We start from the raw sequence: 19,907 nt of genomic DNA on the forward strand, positions 1-19,907 counted from the left end.
GTGCCCACCTGAGCACCCCACAGCAGTCCCTTCCCTTCCCTTCCCTTCCCTTCCCTTCCCTTCCCTTCCCTTCCCTTCCCTTCCCTTCCCTTCCCTTCCCTTCCCTTCCCTTCCCTTCCCTTCCCTTCCCTTCCCTTCCCTTCCCTTCCCTTCCCTTCCCTTCCCTTCCCTTCCCTTCCCTTCCCTTCCCTTCCCTTCCCTTCCCTTCCCTTCCCTTCCCTTCCCTTCCCTTCCCTTCCCTTCCCTTCCCTTCCCCTCCCTGGCTCCAGCCCATCCCCACGGCCCCTCTGGAGCCCCGGCCTGGGGGTCCCACCCTGTCCCGGTGCCCCCGGGCCGGGGTCCCACTCCCCCCTCTCCGTGGCAGCCGGTGCCTCATTTCATATGGGAAATGTCCATTTTGTTGCTACTTAAAAGCTGATTTACGGCGGCTGCATCCCAGCCCTGCCTTGGCCTGCGTTCATCCCATAATCTGCCCATTTCTCTTGGCAGCTCTGGCTCGCCTGGGCTCGCCGGAGTCTGTGCTGGGCAGAGGGAGCCCCCAGCCCCTTCCTGTGGCCCCCGAGCCCCGGGCACATCCCCAGTGCTGCTCTGGCAGCTGGATCCCTCTGCCTGGAGCACATCCCGGTGCCCTGGAGACGGCAGCTGGGATGATGCCTCCAGGACAGTTCTCCTGAGGCTGTGGGGACACGGGCAGGGATTGGGGACAGCACAGGGGTGGCTTCACATCACTCTGGAGTCCCCTTCCATCCACCTGCACTCCAGGGTGGGGAGATGGGACCCATCAGGGCCTGGCAGGGTGGGCACACCTGGTGGCAGCAGCAGGGCCTGAGCTGAGGTCCTGCCATCAGTGTCCCAACCCTCCCTCACACTCCTAATTAAATTTTACCCGACTTATAAATCTTTTCGTTAAATGTAATTGAAAAAAAAAAAAAAAAAAAAAAAAAGCAACCCACACCTTTGGAATCATCACATTAACCCGGCCCCGGCGTTATCAGAGCGATTAAAGCCTTGCCCAGGTTAGCCTTGCCCAGGATCGCGCCGTAATCCCGGCAAAGCAAACAACTTCTGAGCAAAACTAATTACATTTAGAGCAGCTGTGATAATAATCCTAATTCAACCCCATTTGGTGCCTAAAATCCGGCGATCCGGCAGCGAAATCCGGGGCCGGGAGGGCGGCTGGGCCCAGCTCTGCCCTCCAGGTTGTCCTTTCACCGCAGAGGTGACAAAACCGAGGCTCTCTGGGGATCCCTGCGGATTGTGTGACCCCTTGTGGCCGCTCCGTGGGGACATCCCTCCCTCGGCCACCAAACCCGCTCTGCCCACGGCCCTGCTGACCCCGCCACCGCCGCGCTGTGGCTGTGCCCCGGTGCCCGGGCGATGGCACCGTGCCCGAGCCCCCTCCCCTGCGCCGTCCCCGGGGACGGAGGGGATCGGGCGGCCGCAGCTGGCGCACGGAGCCGTAATGGCCACGGCTGGGCTGGCACGGCGGCCCCGCGCCTGCGGGCACCGGGGCAGGAGCAGCTTGTGCGCCGTTTGTCCTTGACGAGTCCCCCCATCCCCGCCCCAAGGCCGAGTGGCCGGCCCTGCCTGGCGCTGCCGCCCCGGCACAAAGCGACCCCCGGCTGGTCACAGGTGTGGCGGTGTCAGCAGCGAGCGGGGCAGGGGCTGTGCTGGGGCTCTGTTGGCATCTGCCTTGGCACCGTCACCACCAGCCCCGCCGCTGCCACCCGGGACATCCCCACCCCGGCCGGTACCTTGGGGAGCGTTCACTACAAAATATACACTGGAGCTTTTATCTTTCTTTTCTTTCTTTCTTTCTTTCTTTTTTTTTTTCTCTCCTCTTTTTATTAAAGTTGCCAAAAATTTGTGTTAGCTAATGGCTTCTTAATTCCGCCGAAACCGAGGGAAGGAAAATGATGCCATTCATCTTGTATTGGTTTGAAATCACGTCTGACAACTAATCGATCATACTGTGGGACATTAACTCCTTTGGATGGGGGCCCAAGCGCTCTCGCAGCTCCTCGCTCCCGCGCTGGATCCATTTAACTACTTTACTGCTGGTATTTTGGCACGTGGCTCCGCGGGCTGGTTCCTCTCCGGTTGGTGCCGCTGAATTATTTGCCTTTCTCCGGATACAGCTGGCACGGTGCTCCCGCAGCTCCCCCCGCCCCTCCGCCGGCGCCCTTCACCCGACCTTCGCCCCGAGGGGTCCACGCCCCCCCTTTCCATGGATCCCCCCATTTGGGGATTTTTTTTTCCCCAGGTTTGAGCAGCCAGGGATGACTGCGGGGTGCTGGGGATGTGATGAGGGGTGGCTTTGTCCCCTGGCCTCGTGGTGACCCCAGGTGACCCGTGCCTCAGTTTCCCCCGTTGCTTTGCCATCTCTCCACGGGGGTGTCCCCCAGTGTGGTCATGGGGACAGGTGGGTTGTGGGGGGAGGCTGGTGGCACATCCCTGATGTCCCCCCCTACCCCAGTGAGGGCTGGTGACCCACCTCAGCCACCACCATGCCCCAGGAGCCCGGTGACACCAGAGGGGTTTGTGGGGACAGGGATGGTGGCACTGGGCTGTGTCCCCCTCTTGTGGGGACCCTGAGGGTGCTGGGGGCCCCCCCAGGACAAGGGGGGTTGGATCCTGCCCTTGTCCACCCACTGCCATGGGGGGAAAGGATGTGGGCATTGTGATGGGGGTGGACCTGGAAGGACAACAGGGACCCCAGGGTGACCCAAAAGGAGCCAGGACACCCCAAAGACCCCCGAGCACAGCTCGGGAAGGGGCTTTAAATACCCAGGGTGGGCGGGACCAAATCCAGGAAAGGCCGTGATTGGTCAGCAGCACCAGCCCTGGCACGGGATTGGCTGCCAGTGCAAGCCCTGGATGGGGATTGGCTGAGGCCTGTGCCCATCCCAGGTGTCTGGAGGTCCTTAGTGGCCCCCCAGTGATGGGGGACACACGGGTGTCCTGGGGACCCCCCCCCCCCCCCCGTCCCAGCCCTGTCCCAGGGGACACACCTGACCCCAGGGACACAGCCTCATGTCCCCCTCCAGGCCCTGGGTGCCACAAGGGGTCACAGAATAATCTGTCCCCTCTCTAGGGGACAACACAGGGACAGAGTCCCCTCACTGATGGCTCCTGGCTGAGGAAAGTCATCATGTCTGTCTGTCTGTCTGTCTGTCTGTCTGTCCAGTCCTGTATGCCAGTCTGTCCAGCCACATTCTTACCACCTGGGCACTTTTCTGTCTGTCCTCCGTCTGTATGTCACCTGCCCATTCATCTGCCCATCCCATGTGTCCGTCCGTCCGTCCATCCATCCATCCATCCATCCATCCATCCATCCCTCCATCCATCCATCCATCCATCCATCCCTCCACACCCCTGTGCTCTATGACTGACACCTGTGTGTGTACATCTGTGAGTGGGTGGAGCCAAGCAGGGTGTGGCATCTGTGGGTGGAGCCATTCAGGGTGTGGCAGGGATGGGAGGAGTCAGCAGGAAGGGACAGTGGGGTCTTCTTGGGGGCAGGATTTGCTTCATGTCCCCATCACCCTCATCACTCTCTTCATCTCCTTCATCCCCATCACCTTCATCATCCTCACAGCCCCCTTCATCCCATTACCCCCAGCCTCCCCATCATGCCTTTCATCACCTTCACCCCTGTGACCTCCATCATCTGCTTCATCCTCATCCTCCCCATCACCTTCTTCACTCCCATCCTCTCCATCCTCTCCATCCTCATCCTCCCCATCACCCCTATCATCCCCTTCATTTTCATGACTTTCATCATCCCCATCACAACCTTCATCCCCACCATCACCTTCATCTTCACCCTCACCTTCAACCCCATCTTCCCCATCACCACTCTCGTCTTCATCATCCCCATCTTCTTCATCCTCATCGCCTCCACCACACCCATCACCCCCATCATCCTCATCATTCCCTTCTTCCCCATCACCCCTTCACCCCATCATCCCCATTTTCCCCATAACCCCCAACATCTTCATTATCCCCTTCATCTTCATCGCCCCATCACTTCATCATCCCCCTCATCCCCATCTTCCTCATCATCATCCCAGTATCCCCTTCACTCCATCACTGCAATCATCTCCTTCATCCTCACATCTCCTTCATCCCATCATTCCCATCATCCCCTTCATCCCCCTCCCCCCCTCACTTCCACCATTCCTTTCATCCTCATCACCCCCATCACCCCCATCACCCTCATCAGCCCAATCATCCCTGTCATCTCCATCATCCCCATCATCCCATCATTCCCATCATCCTCTTCATTCTCATTCTCCCCTCACTTCCACCATTCATCCTCATCACCTTAATCACCCCCATCACCCCCACCAACCCTGTCATCCCCGTCACCCCCATTTTCCCCCTAACCCCCAACACCATTATCTCCCTCATCCTCATCACCCCATCACTTCCATCATCCCCTTCATCCCCATCCTCCTCATCATCCCAGTCATCCCCTTCACTGCATCACTGCAATCAATCCCTTCATCCTCACATCTCCTTCACCTCATCATTCCCATTATCCCCTTCATCCCCATTCCCTCCCACTTCCATTATTCCCTTCATCATCCTCATCACCCTCATCAACCCTGTCAAACCCCCATTTTCCCCATAACCTCCAACACCTTCATTAACCTCTTCATCCTCATCACCCCATTGCTTCCATAATCCCCTTCATCCTCATCATCATCCCAGTCAACCCCTTCACTCCATCACTGCAATCATTCCCTTCATCCCCATCATCTCCTTCACTCCATCACCCCATCATTCCCATTACTCCCTTCATCCCCATTCCCCTCTCACTTCCACTGTTCTGTTCATCTCCATCACCCCATCGACCCTGTCACCCCCATTTTCCCCATAACCCCTAACCTCTTCATCCTCATCACCCCATTGCTTCCATCACCCCCATCATCCTCATCATCATCCCAGTCATTCCCTTCACTCCATCACTGCAATCATTCCCTTCATCCTCATCATCTCCTTCACCCCATCACCCATGGCTTTCATAATCCCCATCTTCATCATCATCCCAGTCATCCCCTTCACTCCATCACTGCAATCATTCCCTTCATCCCCTTCATCTCCTTCACCCCATCACCCCTTCACCCCATCACTTCCATCATCTCCTTTGTCCCCATCCTCATCATCATCCCAATCATCCCATTAAATCCATCACCGCAATCATCGCCTTCATCCCCATCATCTCCTTCACTCCATCATTCCCATTATCCCCTTCATTCTCATCACCCCATCACTTCCATCATTCCTTTCATCCTCATCATCTTCATCATCCCCATCACCCCATCAACCCTGTCAAACTCCCATTTTCCCCATAACCCCCAACACCTTCATTAACCTCTTCATCCCCATCACTTCCATCATCCTTTTCAACTCCATCCTCATCATCATCCCAGTCATTCCCTTCACTCCATCACTGCAATCATTCCCTTCATCCCCATCATCTCCTTCACCCCATCATTCCCATCATCCCCTTCATCCCCATTCCCCTCTCATTCCCCTCTCACTTCCATTGTTCCCTTCATCCTCATTACCCCCATCACCCCCATCACCCTCATCAACCCCGTTACCCCATTACCTCAACCATCCCCATCATCCCCATTGCTCCCATCATCCCCATCCTCCTCCTCTTTACCTCCATCACTCCCTCCATCCCCATCCTCCTCCTCACCTCCATCACTCCCTCCATCTCCATCCTCCTCCTCACCTCCATCACTCCCTCCATCCCCATCCTCCTCCTCTTTACCTCCATCACTCCCTCCATCCCCATCCTCCTCCTCACCTCCATCACTCCCTCCATCCCCATCCTCCTCCTCACCTCCATCACTCCCTCCATCCCCATCCTCCCCACCACCCCAACCACCCCCTTCACCCCCACCCTCCCCCCCACCCTCCCCGCCCTCCCTCCTCCACTCTCCACCGATGAAGACGCAGACCCCGAGCGTATGTCAGGAATCAGTGCCTGTCGCAGGCGCCTAATCTGTTTTTCTAAGCCGCCCACGAGCAGCACGTTTGCCGAATTAGGCCGACAGCTGCTACGGGTCCTTCTCCCCCTCCGCGCCCGCTCCGCGCCGCCTGCCGCAGATGCCGGGGCCGGGAGCGGCGGGTACCGGCCCCGCCGTGGCCTCGCACCTCCCGCCGCTCCGCCCGGCGCCGGCACGCGGAGCCCGCACCGCGAGGCGCGGACCCTCCCCGGGACACACACCCCACCCACCACCCGTCCCGTCCCGTCCCCCGGGGGCGCACACGCGTGTGCATCCACCTCTTTTTCCTGTTTGCTTTTTTTTTCTTTTTTTTTTTTTTTCCTTCCTTTTTTTTTTTTTTTTTTTTTTTTTGGATAGCAGTAGAATGCAATATGCAAATGAGATGGTTATTACCGCAATGTTCGTCAAGCTGAGCTGAGAAGACATTAATAGCCTGATGAATATGCATGTGAATTTGTTAATTAAGTTAATTATTCTGCTGAAAATGCATTCGTCTTCCAAGGACATTTTCCCAATGATTTTTACATGCTTCAGTCATTAGTCATGCTGTATTTTATCAGGGAAATGAGTTTGCTTAAGTTGCAAAAAAAAAAAAAAAAAAAAAAAAACAAAACCAAAAAAACAACCCCCAAAAAAAAAAACCAACAAAAACGGGAAAAGGGGTGAAAGAAAGCAGGAAAACAGGAAATAAAAAAAGGAAAAACGGAAAAGAAGGAAAAAACGGAAAACAAAGCGCAGGGCAGGAACTGCAGCTCCGGGGGAAACTTGAGGGAAGGAACAGGGCTGCAGGTGGGTGCAGGTGGGTGCATCCCCCCCACCAACCCCCCCTTCTCCCCCTCTGATGACAAACTTTTTTTTTTTTCTTTTCTCCTTTTCTTTTTTTTTTTTTTTTCCAGTGCCAAATTTCCAACACATTAATTAATTGTTGTAGCCAATTAACTGTAGTTGTGCAAATGAGTTTAGCACTAATTACCATGCAGTGCCTGTAATCACATAAAAAACTTGCTGAGAGGTGGAGGGAGCGGCGGGGGGGGGGAGCGGGCGCTGCGGCGGGGGGGACACGGCGGGGGGGACACGGCGGGGTCCCGGTGGCCTCATGGTGTCACCAGGGCTGGCCGGGAGTGGCCAGGGGCAGGGCGGGGTCAGGCGGGGGCAGGTGGCACCTCCCGTGCTGTGACACCGAGCGCTGAGAGCCCCTCAGCGACACCGCGCGACATGTAGGGACCTTCTTGTCACCGCCCGGCCGGGACAGGGGGCAGGGGGCAGCCGGGGCCGTGTCCCCTCCAGCAGGCGGCGGGGCTGGCTCCCTGCCCGGCCCCGGGATTAGCCGTGTCATGGATACGGGCCCCGCAGGGAGCGCCGTGCTGCGGGCCCGGGGCGCGGTGACAGCCTGGCACTGCCCGCTGTGCCACCGCCGCGCCCGCCCCGGCGCGCTCCCCCCGCCCGGGAGGCAGAGAGTTAACGCGGGACCCGCCGCGCTATAAATTTTGCATCGTGCGGGGCTGGGGGGAGCTGGGCGGGAGCCAGGGGCGTCTCTAGGTAACAATAAACACCCGGGCAGGAGCAGCTGGTGCCCCGACCGCCTCTGCATCACAATGCCGGAATCACGCTAATCAAGCGCCCGCACCGCGCCCGCACCGCCCGGGCACCGCCGGGGCTGGGCCGGGCCGGGAACGGGAACGGGAACGGGCCGGGGATGGCCGTGCTGAGGGCCTGGCTGCCCTGGGGGTCCGGCCAGGGGGAGGGTTTGACTGGTGAGGATGTGGCTGTGGGAAGGGTTTGGCCGTGGGGAGGGTCCGGCTATGGCAAGGGTTTGGCCAGGGCGAGGGTCTGGCCAGGGTGAGGGTCCAGCCGTGCTGAGGGTCCAGCCGTGCTGAGGGTCTGGCCATGGTGAAGCTCTGGCCATACTGAGGGCCTGGCCATGGTCAGGCTCTGGCCATGGTGAAGGTGTAGCCACAGTGAGGCTCTGGCCATGAAAAGGGTCTGGTCATGGTGAGTGTCTGGCCATGGTCAGGGTATGGCCATGGTGAGACTCTGGCCAAGGTCAGGGTATGGCCATGATCAGGGTCCAGCCACAGTGAGGGTCCAGCCATAGTAAGGCTCTGGCCATGGTGAGGGTCTGCCCAGGGTCAGGGTCAGGGTCAGGCCATGGCCAGGGCCACCCCCAAGGCTCACCAGCCCCCACCACTCACCAAGGAGCAGGGCTGGTGGCACAGGCCCTGCCTGCTCCCAGCAGAGCACCCAGGGGTGCCAGACAAGACAGGTCTGACCCCTCCATGGCTGCTGTCACCGAGCACGGGGCTCTGGTGACACCACACTTGCCTGGAAGACACCAAGGCCACCATGTGCCACCATTGCCCCGACACCATGGTGGCATTGTGGCCCCAGCACTGGGGAGCCAGCCCAGGGCACGGCCAGACTGGGATCCCCAGCACCTTCCTGTCCCCTCTCCTGTGGCTGATGACTTCAAGAACCTGGAGTTCAACCATCACCTCTCCACCTCCCATGTGCCAAGAGCTGTGATCTGGGGGGGCTGTGACCCCCCTGTGGGGCTGTGACCCCCCTGTTTCTGCAGCAGGCTGGGGGTGCACGGGGCCATGGGGACCGTGGTGGCCGAGGGGCGTTTGTGACAGCAGTGGCCAAGGACATGTGGTGGCAGGGGTGGCTGAGGGGGTGTGGTGGCAGCAGCAGTGGCCAAGGGATGGATTGTGGTGGCCCTGGTGGCTGGGGGGCTGTGGTGGCCCTGGTGGCCCAGGGGCTCTGGTGGCCCTGGTGGCCCAGGGGCTCTGGTGGCCCTGGTGGCTGGGGGGCTGTGGTGGCAGTGGTGGCAGTGGTGGCCCTGGTGGCCGCCGTCCCCTCTGCCTGCCGTCTGCATTCCAGCGCAGGAGGCAGCTGTGCCGCCCCCCCAGCGCCGCTCGATATTAATGCCGCCCTCCATCGCACCTGCCACGGGCGAGCCCCGCCGGCCCTGGAGGGGCTGGGCAGCTCCCCCGGCCCCACCGCCCGGCCGGGACCCCCGGGCTGTGCCAGAAGGTGGCGGGGACACGCCAGACCCAGCTGTGTCCCCTCCCCAGAGCCCGGCGGGAGGGACAAAACAACGGTGGGGACACGGGGAGCACCGAGAGCACTGGTGGTGATGGTGGGGAGCCCCCCAGACGCCTTCCATGACCCAGGGATGCTCCCAAGAGCAGATTTGGGGCAGGATTGGCTCTGTCTCCGCCAGCACCATCACCGAGCTCGGCTGAGGACGCGCCGCTCATCACACGAGTGCCAGGCGGCTGCGGGGGCGGCCCCGGCGCTCGCCTTGAGCCCCAGCCAAAAGTCCAGAGCGAAAAGTAGGGGCTGATTGATGGCAGCGTTTGGCGCGTAAGGGCACCCGGCGGCCCAATCCTCCCGCGGCCCCAATTCCTCCCCTGCCCCTATTCAGAGATCATGTTGTCTCATGTTGGTCCCAGAGGCGCCATTAATTAAAAATACATCCAATTAAATGGCAGGTGAAAGCGTGCGAGGCTCGGTCCCCCCGCGCCTTGGCTCAGCTGTGCCGGTGGCAGCGGGGAGGGCGCTGTGCCCGCCCGGGGGGCGCTGCCAGCTCCTGTCCCCTCTGCCAGGGCCCTGTCCCCATCCTGGTGCCCGCTGTGGTGGCTGGAGCGCTGTCACCTCGCCTGTCCCCCTCCCGCAGGCCGGGCATGGCAGGTGGAATGTGGTGGCAGCGAGGGGAATGTCCCCAAAATCGTGCTCAGCCGGGCAGGGAGGGTTTGGCCCTGTCACTGTCACTGCCCGGGCACAGGGACGGGCACAGGCCACTCCGGAGTCCCCGGGAGGTGGCACCGGGGGCACTCGGGGCTGGGGAAGCCCCCGGGCCGCGGTGCCGTTAATTGGAGCCGCTGATGGCGGCGCCTCCCGCTCCGGGGCCGGCAGGAGGCACCAGCTGCGCCACCGCCCGCGCCGCCCTTTTAATCAAACTGCCGGGGCGAGGGGACGGGGCCAGGTGGCCCCATGGCACAGGGGCTGTGCCACCCCCTGCCATCCCCTCTGCACCTCATCCGTGCCGCCTGTGCTGCCGCCCCAAAACCCACCCGCGGCCTCAAAATGCGGCATCTTGATCCCAAGGGATGGGAAAGGCGGGATGCCATGGGATGGGTAATACCGGGGGTCTCACACCCCCGTCCTTCCCCCTAAAATCCGGCCCCAGCGCCCTCTGCATCCCCCACCCGCGGCCTCCAACACCTCCGAGGGGGTTTCTGGGTGGTTTTATCCTTCTCAGTCCTTTTCTTCTTTCCCCTTTCCAAATGCCAGGGAAAGGTGTGAACGGATTTTTGGAAGGAAACGTCTAAATTGGATGAAAAACCTTTAATGCCGACAGCCGGAGCAGCTGGAAGGACAAATATAGCCCGAGAGGAGGAGGAGGAGGAGGAGGAGGAGGACGGGGACGCGGTGGGAGGTGGTGGCCGTGCCGAGAGCGACACCTGGTGACAGTCACCCCCCCCACCCCCCGGGCCACGTGTGAACACGCGTGTGTCACCCCCCAGGTGTGTGTGCACACCTGACACACGCGTGTGTCACCGCCCAGGTGTGTGTGCACACCTGACACACGCGTGTGTCACCCCCCCAGGTGTGTGTGCACACCTGACACACGCGTGTGTCACCCCCCAGGTGTGTGTGCACACCTGACACACGCGTGTGTCACCACCCTGGGTCTGTGTCACCCCCCAGGTGTGTGTGCACACCTGACACATGCGTGTGTCACCACCCCAGGTGTGTGTGCACACCTGACACACGCATGTGTCACCACTCCAGGTGTGTGCACACCTGACACACGCGTGTGTCACTCTCCCAGGTGTGTGTGTCACCCCCCCAGGTGTGTGTGCACACCTGACACACGCGTGTGTCACCCCCCAGGTGTGTGTGCACACCTGACACACGCGTGTGTCACCCCCCAGGTGTGTGTGCACACCTGACACACCCGTGTCACCACCCCAGGTGTGTGTGCACACCTGACACACGCGTGTGCACCGGGACAATCCAGCCGGAGGTGCCAGGCCTGCTCCAGGCGGAAATTCCCGCAGGAATCCCGTGGGACGCGGGTGTCCCTTCCCGTGGGAAGGCCCCGTCCTGCTCCTCCTCCTCATCCTCAGCATTTCATCTTCACCCCCGAGCAGCTCCAAGGGCTGTGCCTGGAGCCCGGGATGCTCCAGCAGCCGATGGTGCCACCACCGCACCCCCAAGGCCGTGAGAGCATTTGGGGGGATGAGGAGGAAGGAGAACTGCTCCAGACCCCACATTTGGAGCCGACGGGGCCGGGCACGCCGGGCTGGAGCACAATCCGAGCGGGCAGAGCGGAGATTTACAGCGGCGGCTCCGGGCAGCCCCCGGCCATTTGGCACGGCAGCTGCCGCCGGGGAAGTTCAATGCCAAAATAAATTAAATGGGCTAAAACGGCCTGGTCACCTTTGGATGGGGATGGCGCAGGAGCCGGGCCCGCGTGGGGCTTTGTCTGCCGGCAGCGGGAAGGGAAGGTGGGATGGGATGGGATGGGATGGGATGGGATGGGATGGGATGGGATGGGATGGGATGGGATGGGATGGGATGGGATGGGATGGGATGGGATGGGATGGGATGGGATGGGATGGGATGGGATGGAGGGAGCTCGGGATGGAGCCGCGGGCAGGGAGCAGAGGGTGGATCAGGACCCAGCCGAGTGCACGGGGCCCAGCTGCCCCTCCATAAATCAGGGGAGCCGGGTGGGCGCTGGGGGGTCGCTCCTGCTCTCGCAGGCACCGGGAAGCGCCGCCACCCCCCCACCATCTGCACAGGGATATATTTTAAGAGGTGTCAGCGCAGGGATCGGAACCAGGCAAAAGGAGAGCGAGAAAGCCGGGGCTGGAACGGGAGACGGCACAGACACGGCCTGGAGACTCCTCAGCCCGGGGAGGGTCTGGCCGAGCAGGAGGGAGGCGATTCCAGGAGCAAATTCCCAATCCCAAACCCTCCCGAGTCCTTCAGGAGGCACGATGGGGTGGGAGCGGCACAGAGAAATGTCATGGAGGGGTTTCTGTGGGGGAAGGCGATGACACAGGCACAGCTCCCTGTCCCTGCTGGAGCACAACCCATCCCCTCCAGGCACCTCTCCAGTGCCCAAAGGGCTGCCAGGAGCTGGGAGAAGCTTTCAGGCCAAATTTCAAGCTCAAATCCTGCAGCACCATCCCTCTCCCCCCTTCCCATCAGCTCCAGGTTTCCTGTTTTCACCTTAACCAAACCATCCCCTGCTCCAGCTTGGGCATCTCCCTTTGAGTGGAGGGGAAAGCCAGGGCTAATGATGGCTCGGAGCTTAATTAGAGAGTGGAATTTGGGGGCTTGCAGAGGCTGGCAATGCCAAATCCCACCCCTCTCACCAGGAGGGAATAAAAGGCTTTCCAAGGAAAACACAAGTTACCGTGCGATTCCAAAGGCTACACGGGGAAGCAACGGAGCAAAAGGCAAGCAAGATACAGTAACAGGAAATATTTAATTTTCCAATCTCCACTTCTCCATTTTTTTTATAAACTGAAAAGAAAAAAAAATTTTAATATATTACAAAATATCTGTACAGAGACAAAGGTACAACCGAAAAAAGGCGCGCTCGGTCTCCAAAGGAAACTCGGGAGAGAGGTACAGTAAGAGTCTGACCAGAGGCGTCTCTGCTGGGAACTGCTACAGAGGGAGAATTTGGGATTGAACCCAGAGCCAGGATGGGGGGAAGGAAGGGGGAGCTGCCCTCACCCCCTTGTTTGTAACTGCACCAGCTTAAATCCTTCTAAATGCACAAATCCCACCCAACAGCGCGAATCCTTTTGTCTTCTTTGTGCAGAGCGTTGGAAAAAAGGTAAAATAATAATAAAAAAATAATAAAAAATAAAAGGGTGGGGAAATAAAAGAATAAGAGGTGATGGAAGCCAGGAGTGGTGGCACAGCCTCCCAGGATCTGGCCAGGATCAGACCCCGTGGCCCTGGCAGGGGTTGAAAGGCTTGTGCTGGGACCAGTTAGGAAAAGCCACTGGGAGTGGAATAACGAGTGAGGTCGGGGGCTCAGAGAAGGGAATGGCAGAATCACCTTCCACAGGAGCCCCTGGGGACAGCTGGCAGCTGCCATCGGCCAGGGAACAGATGCTTGGAATGTCCATCCCTGGCTGGAGGTGGGACAGGAGCCCTGAGCCCCTTCCCAGCCCTGCTGCAAGAGATGGAGCTGTGCCAGAGGGGGCTGGGGACACCCAGCTGGAGAGACCACCCCAAACTGGGACTAGTGACCCCTAAACCGGGAGTAGTGACCCTTAAATTGGGACTGACCATCCCAAACTGGGACTGATCCCCATTAAACTGGGACCAGTGACCCTTCAGCTGGGACTAATGACCCCTAAACTGGGGCTGAGCCCCCCAAACTGGGACTGATCACCCCTAAACTGGGACTAGTGACCCCTAAACAGGGACTGACCACCCCAAACTGGGACTGATCACCCCTAAACTGGGACCAGTGACCCCTAAACTGGGGCTGACCACCCCAAACTGGGGCTGATCACCCCTAAACTGGGACTGATCACCCTTAAACTGGGACTGACCCCCCCAAACTGGGGCTGACCCCCCCAAACTGGGCCCCCAAAGCCGGGACGACACCGACACAAGGAGCAGGTCGAGGACGGCTCGTTCCCGGCAGCTTTGCTGGGAATGTGCCAATTTGGAGAGACAATAAATAGGCATCGGCTTCCTAAGAGGATTCAGCACAGGAACGAGACTTTCCCTTCCAAAGAGGATGGGATTGGGGAGAAAAGGAACAGCAGCAGCTCCATGGCAGCCTGGAGCTGGTGCTGGGAAAAAGGAAAATAAAGAAATTAAACTCCTCTGAAGCCTCTCGGTGGGTTCAGTGCACTCTGTGTCTCACAGAACTTCTCTTTTTTTTTTTTCCTCTCTGCACATCAGGCATGAACTAAATTAAAAAAAAAAACAAAAAAAAAAAACCAAAAAAACCCCAAACAAACCAACACAAAAAAGATTTCCAAACCCTACAAATTTCCAGTGGGAATTCTGCAAACAGCATCGCTCCCCAGTGCTGGGAGCCGCCGGGCCCTGCACATCACCAGCAAATAAAAATAAAAAATATATCTATATATTTAATTTCTCTCCCTTCCTTCCTCCCACGGCCAAGCTGGGTAAGGCAGGATCTCCCCAGGTGGAGAAGTATCACCCTATTCAGGTGCATTTATTTAAATTTATCTCTCTGTATAAAAAAGAAATTAAATCCTGTTAGTAGCAAGAAGGTCTCTTGGCCCACCCCAAAATTCCCCTCCCCTTTAACACTCCACAACTGTCGGCTCTAAAATTAAATGTTTTCCATAGGAAAGGCCTACTCGGGAGGAAAAAAAAAAAAAAGCTGATAAATAGGTACCTTTGTTTTATTCATCTCTTTTTAAGTCTCATTGAAATGAACAGCGCAAGGGTCTGCGGGAGGAGAAAATCCAGCGTAAATACTTCCTTGACAACAACAAAAATAGAAATATGCTCATGGAAATGACACAGGAACACCTGGAAAACCTCAAAGGGCTGAGATGCGACCGACCTCGGCAGGATGGGCAGCACCAGCCCAGGATTCCGGGGACAAATCACTCCCATCTGGTGGCAAATCCCACCAGGTGTTGGGATTTTTGTTCCCTTTTTTTAATTCCTGAAGTGTTCTGGAAGTTACGAGTGACAGAAATCCCTGTTTTTTTCAGGGAGGTGTTCTCTGCGGCTCTTAAAAAAAGAAAAAGTAAAAAAAAAGACCAAAAAAAGAAGAAAATCCCAACTGCTAAGTTACAGCAGGAGGGAGAGACCCTTCCCAAAAATCAATGTACTAAGGCTGCTGTCACAGGGGACAGGACTGGCCCTGGAGCAGAGGAAAAACTGGACGCTTTATGGAAAGAAAGGAAACATCAGATAAATTGAACATAACCAGTGTCACATCCCAGGTCCCCACTGCTGGGATAACCCATCCAGGTGCCTCTGCATCAATAAATTCCCCTTTTCATTTTTTTTTTCTTTTTTTTTTTTCTTTTTTTTTTTTTTTCTCTTAAGGAAATGGGGAAAACAAACAACAACAACAAAAACAAAAAACCGCTTTGGGAAGAAACCTTCCCCCAGCCCTCCCTGACCCACTGGCCAACTCTGGTGCCCAGATTGAGGAAAACAGCATTTAAAAAAATTCCTTCTTCCTTCCATTCTTACTTTTCCATCAATCCCTCCCCTCCTGGCTCAGTTTGCTGCGGGGCTGGGATTATTTTTATCACTAACCAAGCATGGGAAGCCAGTGGGGACCCTCTGGCAGCTCCTGAGCAAGGGAGGGATGCCCAGGGAGCTCTGCAGCAGCAGCTGAAATGCGGACGAGACCTTGCTCTGGCCAAAAAAAAAAAAAAAAAATTAAAAAAAAAAAAAAAAAAAAAAAAAAAATCAAGTCCTGTGGCTAAAGGAGGAGAGAGAGGCAAGGGGGAATCTCAGTAGGGAACCCCCCGGCCCCGGCCCCCCCGTGGAGGCACTCGGCCAGGCCCTCGGAAAGTCTTCCCGTAGGAAGACGGCGCCTGGGTTGGGGCACCCCAGCTGTGACCTGTTCCTGCCCCACTGGAACCGGCCGTTCCCGGCCCCAACTCGCCGTAACTCTGCATTTTGGCCTCTGGATGTACCAGCACGTTGTTGCTGTTGTTGCTCCCCTCGGATTTGGCGAAGGATTGCCCCAGCGAGTGGATGGCGACGGGGACTCTGGCGAAGCGCAGGTCCTGGTCCCCCGGGAACTGCACCGAGCCCGTGCCCTGGTAGTTGCTGCTCTCCCCGAGGTGGCTCACGGAGCCCAAGAAGGTCCTGCTTTTCCCCAGGGGCTGGGCAGAAGGTTCTAGCAGAGTCTGGCCCGGGTTGAGCTCCTCGGCTCCGAATCCGGCCTCGGAGCTGCTGTCGGTGCTGTAAGTCCTGGCGGGGTGGGAACGGCCGTAGTCCGGGGCAGGTGGGGCTGGCGGCTCCGGGTCTGGCTGGGAGAGGAGCTGGAGCAGCGCAGCCGTCACGGCCGGGTTCAACTCCTGGGCTGCTCCGGAGAGATCCCCTTCGGGCACGGGAGGAGGCGGCGGCGGTCCGGGGGGCTCGGGGGGTCTCTTCTCTGGTGGCACAATGCCAGGAGGACACGCTGTGGAAGGGTGATTTCCTTTAAACACCGTTTCAAACAGACACAAAGACATTTCTAAGCAAACCAAACCAAGCCCTGCCGAGGCCGCCCGCTCTGGGATGCTCTGGGAAGAGGCGGAGAGGGAGAGTCTGAACGCTGGGCTGGGAGATCAACGTTCATTAACAATGTTCATTAACGCTTTCGCCCCGGCCCCGCGCACCCAACTCGGCGGCAACAGCTGTCCTAACACCTGGGCACCCAGGCAGGGAATTCCCGCTCTGGATCAAAGGCTAATTCTGAGCAGGAGGCAGATGTGGAGCCACACGCCAGGCCCGAGCTCCCCCCGGTGCCAGAGGGACGCGGCTCCGGCTCCGGGGAGCGTGGCCAGGGTGTGCTGGATTGGAAAAACACAAAGCCGAGCCCAGCACACTGTGCCAGCTCCTGAGAGCCCCCAGGGCACCCCCAGGGCAGCGGGGCACCCATTGCTGCCCCCTCCCACTGACCCCGGCCCCGCTGCCCGACATTGCCAACAGAGTCCAGAACAAGCTCACCCCCCCGAGTATGTACAGACTGTCCTGAGCACGAGAAAAGCACCTCTGCTTCCTCCCCCCTGCCCCTTCTTCACCCCTGATTTCTTCCCAAATCAGGGATCGTTTCCCTCCTGGAAGAACAAAGCTCCGTTTAACCCCAGCCCCCCCTGCTCTGTCCCGGCCTGAGACGCCGAGGAAACACAAAGGGGCCTGGCTGGGAGGGGGGAGAGGGAGCAGAGCACTGTCCCCTGAGGTGACACAACCTGCTCCCCTCCCAAAGCCAGCCCTGCCTCCTCTGGAGCAACACACCTGAGCTGCCTCCTCTCCCTCTTCCCCCTGGCGATGGCAGAGCCCACGGACACCTTTTGTTGGAATCAGATCCTCAAAACATTGGCAAAACTGGTTATTAAAAAGGTCAAACTTTATTGTGAAAACCAGTAGTCTTCCAGGACCACCCCTCCACCCGTATCCGTCAGTCCACTTTGAAAACTAGATTGTATTGAAATCCAGAAAAAAAAAATAAAACAACAACGAAAAAGAAAAAAAAACAAAAACAAAACAATCTTCAGGTAAAATTTGTAAAAGCCAAGCTGATCTGGGGGACAGCAAATCATTCCAAAGAATTATCAACAGAGAACAACGGCATCGAATTCCATCTGCTCTACAGTAACCTAGTTATCTTCCAGGACTAGGGCAACAACAACAAAAAAAAAAAAAAAGGAGGAGGAGAAAAAAAAAAAAAGAAAAAAAAAAGAAAAAAAAAAGAAAAAAAAAAAAAAAAAGCACGATCACAACTGGCTCGTGGTGGGCGGGTGTTGAAGGCACGAGAACACAGCACGTTCAGCTACATTGCAGGAGGTGGGATCGGGCCAAAACAGGCTCCCCGGAGAGTCTGAGACATACTCAGGAGGCGCTTCTACAATTTGGTGAGGTCGTCACAGGCTGTTGCTAATAAATTCAAAAAATCAACAGAAACAAAACAAAACAAAAAAAAAACAAAACAAAAAAAAAAAAGACATGGAGACATTTACACTCACCTTTGGAAAGGAAATCCGAGAGCTCACTGACACAAGCAGGTCTGTTGTTTTTTTTTTTTTAAACTCTCACTATAAGAAGCAGCGGTTTTGGTTCAGCTTCAGGAGTTGCTGAGTTTCAGGGCTCAAAAATCAGCTCCGGGTAGAACCAGGTTTTACCTACACAGCTGCAACTATCCCTCCCGTCAGCACTCACCACTATTTCAATTCTTTAAAATCATCTCTGCAGGTTTTATTTATTTACTTATTTATTTTTCAAGAGGCCAGGGAAGGGATGGTGAAAAAGAGCTGGGAAAAAACGCAGAGATGCAGCCAAAAAACCTCTCCGGACATGCAAACTGATTGCTGGGGGAGGTTGAGAAAGAACTGACCCTCTAAACTTCCCTTGCATTTTTGGGCAATCCCCAAAACTTCCAATTCACCTTCACTGGCCCATTCACAGTGGAGCCCTCATGGATTTTAGGGAAATATTTGCCTGTTTGCAGCTGTTCAACCTCCTGAGCAGTCCAGCACTTACCGCAGGGAGGGGGTCAGGGTCTTTTCTCCTGATGTCCAACCACATCCTATCCCCCTTCCCTCCTCCCATCCACTCCCCTGCTGCCTTTCCCCCAACACACTCCAAGATCTCATTCCTGGCTGCGGCTCAACCAGCAGCACAGGCTGGGGATGCTCTCAGTCCTCACACCACATTCATTTACCTGTGCTCTCCTCGGGATGCCTCGTCGGGGTTTTCCTGGGCCCCCGCTGCTGCTCGCTGCTCTTCTCCCCGTTGCTCTCCTCCAGGGTTATCCCAGGCTCCTGGCTCTTCATGAGCTGACTCAGCAGAACGGCCAGCACGTTCTGCATGTCTCCCTGAGCGCTGGCTGCGTCCGGAGTCTGCTGTTCCTCCGGCACCTCCGCGGGCGGCCGCTCCTCCACGGCCTCCTCCGCCGCCGCCGGGGGCTCGTGGTGCTGCGCCGTGGCCTCGGTCAGGGCCGTGATGGACTGGTTGAGAGCCTCCAGCTGCTGCTGCATCTCGGGGTTGGAGTGGACGTTGAGCAGCTGGGCCATCTGCGGCACGCTCAGGTCGGTCTGGCTCTGCAGCAGGTTCAGGAGCACGGCCAGCTCGCTCTGGTTCAGCTGCTGCGTGATGTCGCCCAGGCCTGCGGGACACACAGCGGGGAGGACAGCGGGGGAGGTGAGGTTTGGGGTCTTGGGATTGCATGTGGTAATGAACAGCCCCTCCCCACACTCCAAACCAGGAACAGCCCTTCCACATGCCCCAGAGCCATTATCTACACCCCACAGCAATGAACAACCCCCCTTTTCCATGTCCTACAGGCAGGAGCATCCCTTCCCTGCGTCCCACAGCCATGATCTACATCCCACAGCAATAAATACCCCTCCTCCACATCCTAGAGCCATGATCCACATCTATCAGCAAGGAGCATCCCTTCTCCATGTCCCATAGCGAGGAACACCTGCTCCCCATGTCCTACAGCCATCATACACACCCCACAGCAAGGAACAACCCTTTTCTATATCCCACAGCACTGAAAGCCCCTTTCCTACATCCCATAGCCAGGAATACCCTTTTCTCCACATCCCACAGCCATGATCCACATCCCACAGCACTGAAGACCCCTCCTCCACATCCCACAGCACTGAAGACCCCTTGTCCACGTCCCACAGCACCTGAACACCCCCTGTCCCTGTCCCCAGGCTGGGGGAAGGCAGGGATGCTCCGTGAGGAGGATTTCGGGATGCAGTGCTCCGGTGGCACGGCAGCAGCACCCCGTGGCACTGCACACACACTGCACCCACAGAGCTGCTGCTGCACTGCTCCCACACCTCCCCAGCACCACGGCACACCTGGCTGCTGCTCAGAATCAGCTCAGCCAAGACAAACGGCCCCACTCCTGGGTTTGGGAAGTGGGGCATCCCAAGGATACCAGGCTATGGTGGTGGCGGGGTGAGGGGGCAATGGATGAAGATGGCAGTTGAAGCCCCGAGCCCACAGCAGGGCAGTCACAGCTTGGCCCCTCCCGAGATCCCCACAGATCCAAATCACTCCCTCCTGCTCTGGGAAGGTTTCCCAGGATGGGGCTGAGCTGCTCTTTGGGATGCAGGAAGGGCGTGTTCCCTGACACAGCACAAGGAATTAGGTCAAGCAGAAGGCAATTCC

General features: G+C 57.6%; 1 protein-coding gene across 3 annotated transcripts in view; it reads right to left on the reverse strand.

The window, feature by feature from the left end:
- Nucleotides 1–12,170: 12,170 nt before the first annotated feature.
- The window catches only part of CDK12 (cyclin dependent kinase 12), a 29,454-nt gene continuing 21,717 nt past the window's right edge, over nt 12,171–19,907 (reverse strand). Inside the window, exons 13-16 of one of the 3 annotated variants that reach the window (XR_014591727.1) lie at nt 18,442–18,885; nt 13,649–16,200; nt 13,518–13,586; nt 12,171–13,478 (exon numbers count right to left, since the gene is read on the reverse strand). Coding sequence is in view for 2 of the 3 variants with exons in the window: in XM_083877652.1 (XP_083733778.1) it covers nt 15,524–16,200; nt 18,442–18,885 (1,121 nt within the window). In the remaining variant the exon portion in view is untranslated. The other 2 variants (XM_083877652.1, XM_083877653.1) reach the window with 2 other exon arrangements.

Source organism: Zosterops lateralis (genome assembly GCF_965231275.1).
Source record: "Zosterops lateralis genome assembly, chromosome: 24".
Lineage (NCBI taxonomy): Eukaryota > Metazoa > Chordata > Aves > Passeriformes > Zosteropidae > Zosterops > Zosterops lateralis.